This window comes from Lolium rigidum, chromosome 1 (assembly GCF_022539505.1).
Source record: "Lolium rigidum isolate FL_2022 chromosome 1, APGP_CSIRO_Lrig_0.1, whole genome shotgun sequence".
In the NCBI taxonomy this organism is placed as follows: domain Eukaryota; kingdom Viridiplantae; phylum Streptophyta; class Magnoliopsida; order Poales; family Poaceae; genus Lolium; species Lolium rigidum.
In genome coordinates this window covers 207,703,013-207,707,625 of record NC_061508.1, presented here as the reverse complement: position 1 = coordinate 207,707,625, position 4,613 = coordinate 207,703,013, and the positions used below count along the sequence as shown (strand labels likewise).

At 45.6% G+C, this 4,613-nt stretch overlaps 1 protein-coding gene across 1 annotated transcript; it reads right to left on the bottom strand.

Moving 5' to 3' along the window:
• Positions 1–599: 599 nt before the first annotated feature.
• Positions 600–2,401, bottom strand: LOC124683020 (splicing factor ESS-2 homolog). The gene has a single exon (XM_047217602.1). The coding sequence runs from the start codon at positions 2,316–2,318 to the stop codon at positions 828–830; it is 1,491 nt and encodes a 496-aa protein (XP_047073558.1). The 5' UTR covers positions 2,319–2,401; the 3' UTR covers positions 600–827.
• Between the last annotated feature and the right edge of the window lie 2,212 nt (positions 2,402–4,613).

Genomic DNA, 4,613 nt, shown 5'->3' with positions numbered 1-4,613 from the left:
AAATAAGGCTCAAAATGGGCATATAATTACACTATGAGCGCCTTCAGGGAAGAAACTGAAGTGATCAGTAAAACACAGGGATATGATAACCTCACTAGCATATGACTGAAATAACACCTCAATTACTTCAGCGTTTAGTAACTGGATAATCATTAGCTGATTAGCATTTCACTCTTAGGGATTGACAATTCAGAGTTGAGACACAGTATTACTTAAGAAACCCAAAACAAGCCATCTTACATCGTGCAGACATGGAAGAAGATAAGTGAGGCAACTCCACTACACTGTGGCCGTGATATATTCATTAAGGGTTTCCAGTATTCCAGTACGGAACAAAAGCATTTAGCCTAGATTTTCTAAACTATCTGTCCATATAGTAGTAGGAAATTTGGTATCAAGGTATAATTTAGTAAGAAACCCAAAACAAGCCATCTTACATCGTGCAGACATGGAAGAAGATAAGTGGGGCAACTCCACTACACTGTGGCCGTGATATATTCATTAAGGGTTTCCAGTATTCCAGTACGGAACAAAAGCATTTAGCCTAGATTTTCTAAACTATCTGTCCATATAGTAGTAGGAAATTTGGTATCAAGGTATAATTTAGTAAGACCATTGCAAAATCACAAAACAGTTGGGAGTCTGGCATGCAAGAATAGTTTATACATATATGAGTTACCTCGAGGAAGTTTTGAGATTCAACTCCATGGTTAAGAACTAGCTTCCTCTTGTTGTTATATAAATTGAGATTGAGACAATACAGGCAAGAACATGTATCCATTTTATGAAAAAAATGGATATACATAACACATTGAGGTTTACTGAAATCACCAGGGAGGGGTGGAACCCTTCCTCGCCGAAGGAGATCGTGATCCCAGGCCTGGGTCAGTTGAAAACCTCGTCTTCGGAGTGCTTGCAGGTGGGGTTGACCCTCTGTAACTTGCACGGAGGGACTCATCGATGGTTCGTGTAGACTTGGCGATGGCATTTCTCACAAACTTCTGCGCTGCAGGAGAAAGGGTCCTGGGGCTGGCACTGCCTCCCCTCGCAGGGGATGGTAGCGGTGGCTTGTGGAACATATTCGTCCGTGCCTTTATCCTCTTTGCAGCATCCCTGGACAGGACATGCGCCTTGACATCTCGAACAGGTGGAGGTGGGATCTTGAAATGTGACCTCTCACTACCCCCTGGTGTCTCGTCAGGATCCAACCTCAGCGGCGTTCCATCAATCTCACCCCACGTCATGAACGGGGACTCGTCCACGCCGGGTGCTGGCGACGGTGTTTTCACAAAGCTGTACCCGTTGTCTGCCTTCTTCCCCGACTCGATGTAGAACGGGTTTGGCGTCTTCCTTAGATCCTCCAAATCGTACTTCTTCCCTTTGTCAGGATCATTGTAGGCAATTCCTCCAGGAGTGGAGCCTGCAACCAGAGCATACAGTATGGCGGCCGCCTCCTCCTCCTTGGGCCTCCCATCCTCAGCCAGAGCCTTCCCATGCAGCCTGGTGTTGGACTTGTCAATCTCCTTGGTGAGCCCCTTTAGCCGCACGGCGAGCTCCTCGTCCGTGAGCGGCGCCTCACCTCGGTCAGCCGGGTGGTACATGAGCAGGTTCTTGGCGGTAAACTTGGCGCCCTCCAAGGTGCTCGGCGGCTGCCCTGACGTACCATACCCATCAGTTATCCTGTCGCGCTTGGCATCCTCCAGCAGCTGCTTTTCCGCCTCCTGGCCGGGCTCCAGGAGGTGGGCGTAGCGCTCGCGGCGGCGGTGGTTGACCTTCTCGAGGATGCGCGAGAAGGACTCGTTGTCCTCGCTGGTGTAGCGGCGGAAGAAGCCGTCGAGCGAGAGCGCGGCGGAGACGTCCTCGTCCTCCTCCTCCACCTCGGGGCCGCCGGCGGCGGAGGGGGCGGCGGAGGGGGTCGCGAGGAAGGACGGGGAGCGGAGCGCGGTGGAGGTGGCGGGCGTGGGCGTGGGGAGCGGCCCGCTGCGCTGGAGGCGGCGGCGGCGGTCGAGGATCTTGAGCTGCGCGTCGCGGAGGAGGAGCGGGTCCCGGGAGCGCACGGCCTGGAGCCAGTCGAGGCGGTCGCGCAGGCGGGGCAGGTCCGGGAAGAAGTCGCGCTCGATGATGCGCTCGATGGCGACGACGTAGGTGTCCTCGTCCAGCACCTCCGGGCGGCGGCGCTTGGAGGAGGAGGTGGTGGCGAGGGTGGACGCTGAGGCGGAGGCGGACGACGGGGTGGGGGAGGCGGGTCGAGGAGTGGAGGGGGCCGGGGAGGTGGAGGGGGAGAGGTTGCGAGGGGAGTGGCCGGGGGAGCGGAGCATCGCGGCGGCGGTTGCTCCGGCGGCTCTTGGCCTCTTGGGTTAGGGTTAGGTATTTGGAAATTTGGGGATTGTGGAGAGGTACAAGACGAGTTGCGTTTCGCGTTCGGAATGATTGGCTTTGGGTTGGTGCGTGTTTCACAACCGGCGTCGGGCAATATTGACGCGAGAAACCATCGAACCGACCGAATCAGAATCGAAGTTGTTTTTCCTGGAGTAAACGAGTGGAGATTTTGTGCTCCCCAGCAACACTGAGTTTAAAGAATCGAAAATAGTACCTTACATATTTATAAAAATCTGAAAAAATGGGGATGTAGGCAATGACAAGTACAAAATGTTAGTTTTATATCATTCCTATTTTAAGCTAAACAAAAATTATACTAAAGTTGTGGATCCGGGTAGATTGAATAGTGCAGATTTCCAAATATCCAAAAAGTATCAGTTTTTTATATTTTGTGTTGCCCATAATAATAATAATTTCACATTAAAATTCACATGCTTCTAGGATATATCTTTTTTTATGGGGTTGCACGATATATCATTGACTGAAAAAAGCCAAAAAATCAGAATTTTAAAAAACTTATAAATATGATTTTTGAAAACTTTAAAATACAAAGGAAGCAGTGGAGCGAGCTCGGGAGGCAAAAAAAAGATTTTTCAGGGAGTAAAACCCTATATAAACTTTAAACTCATACTGAAGTGTGAAAGTTAGTGTATAATTTTCAAATTGTAGTCTCTAACATTAGCACTCTGCACTTCCTGTTTCATTCTCCTTTTACATTTGATCATGGAAAAAAAATTGTGCTATTTCGACAGTAATAACGCATTATAGCATATCTGAAGAGTCCACAGTAATTTTAAATAATTTTGCTATCTATGGTGTTATTTACAAATAGCATGTTATATGATGCTAAACCGCCAAAGCATTAGCACGCTATTTTTATCCTATTGACACACAGGCCCGATTTTTCATCCTAATAAAGAAGAAGTTGCTTCATGTTTGTCTTGGTGATGAAGTGCAATCTAATATTTCATCTTTTGAATTGAAAATGACATCACTAATGTTTGATCATTCTTAATAAGTAATTTTCTATGTTGTTGCACGGTGGGATTTTCATGTTAAGGCTTTCGATAGAATTATAGAAAAAAAAATTACATGTGGTTGTTTTCTAAGGTAATGCAATCTCTAATCCACATTTCGTAACTTGTTTGGTTGCAAATAATTCCTACTCCGCATCAGTTGTGAAGCAAAGTTCCCGATGTTTGCTTGCCCAGAAATCAACGTTTCAACAAATATCACGGTTGTTTGGCTACATCATGTTTGTCCAATACGATCACCTCCTACCCTTCCTAGTGAGCTTACACAGTTCACTATATATGTCCACAAGGTGTTCGACGCAAATGGAAATGACAGGACAACAACCATAGATCACATAATCAGCAAGGCTAGCATATGGATAATAGTTCAAGCAATGGATCATTCACGAACAACAACTCATGATGCAACATAAATTCATCAACTGAGGGAGTTACATAAATATCACCTCTCAAAATATACAGACTTGCCATCAATTCAAATCAAAGCTAGCTACTCCCAAAATATACATCATGAATGCGATGTTCATCATCAGCAGCAGAACAAACATGACAACAATGATCCAATGCTCGGGCTCCTCAGAGGTAATACTTCATCAGGAAGGTAGTGAACCAGGCCATCCTGCCATCAGGGGTCATCGCAAGATACATGTTCATCGTTCCCTTATGATCCATGAGGTGGTCCTTATTTGGTAATAAGTTTATAAGTGAATTAAATTACACACAAACGTAGTTGCTAACTTTTAAGTGCTAATAAGTTAGGGTTTGATTTTTAAAGAATTTGTTGTTGTAAAGAATACCATGTTCTGATCCTTTATAGGATTTGGTATGTGATCCTCACTTAAGGTGTTGTTATAGTAAAACTAATCCCATTTGATCCAACCCATAGATCAAATCATCTCTACCCAAAACAAGGTTTTAGCGAAGATCACAATGAAGTTTATAGCGCTTGACTTGATGATCTACTTCAATTCCAGCAAGTCAAGTGAAAATTCAGTTATTGGGACAATTTTTATTTGAAAGCGCAAAAATTTCCCGGATTTTCTATGCATGAATGCAATGCATACTCTGTTGTTCTCTCATTTTGTAGCCTCAAAACTCCGGGATATTACAACGATCTCCCGCTTAAACCGAACTTCATCCCGAAGTTTGAACGCTCTCACATTTCGGAATGTGGAACTGACTTGAACAGATCACTATCTC

What these genes read in the sequence shown, in the direction of transcription:
- LOC124683020 (XM_047217602.1), bottom strand. Translation starts at nt 2,318, where the DNA reads ATGCTCCGCTCCCCCGGCCACTCCCCTCGCAACCTCTCCCCCTCCACC.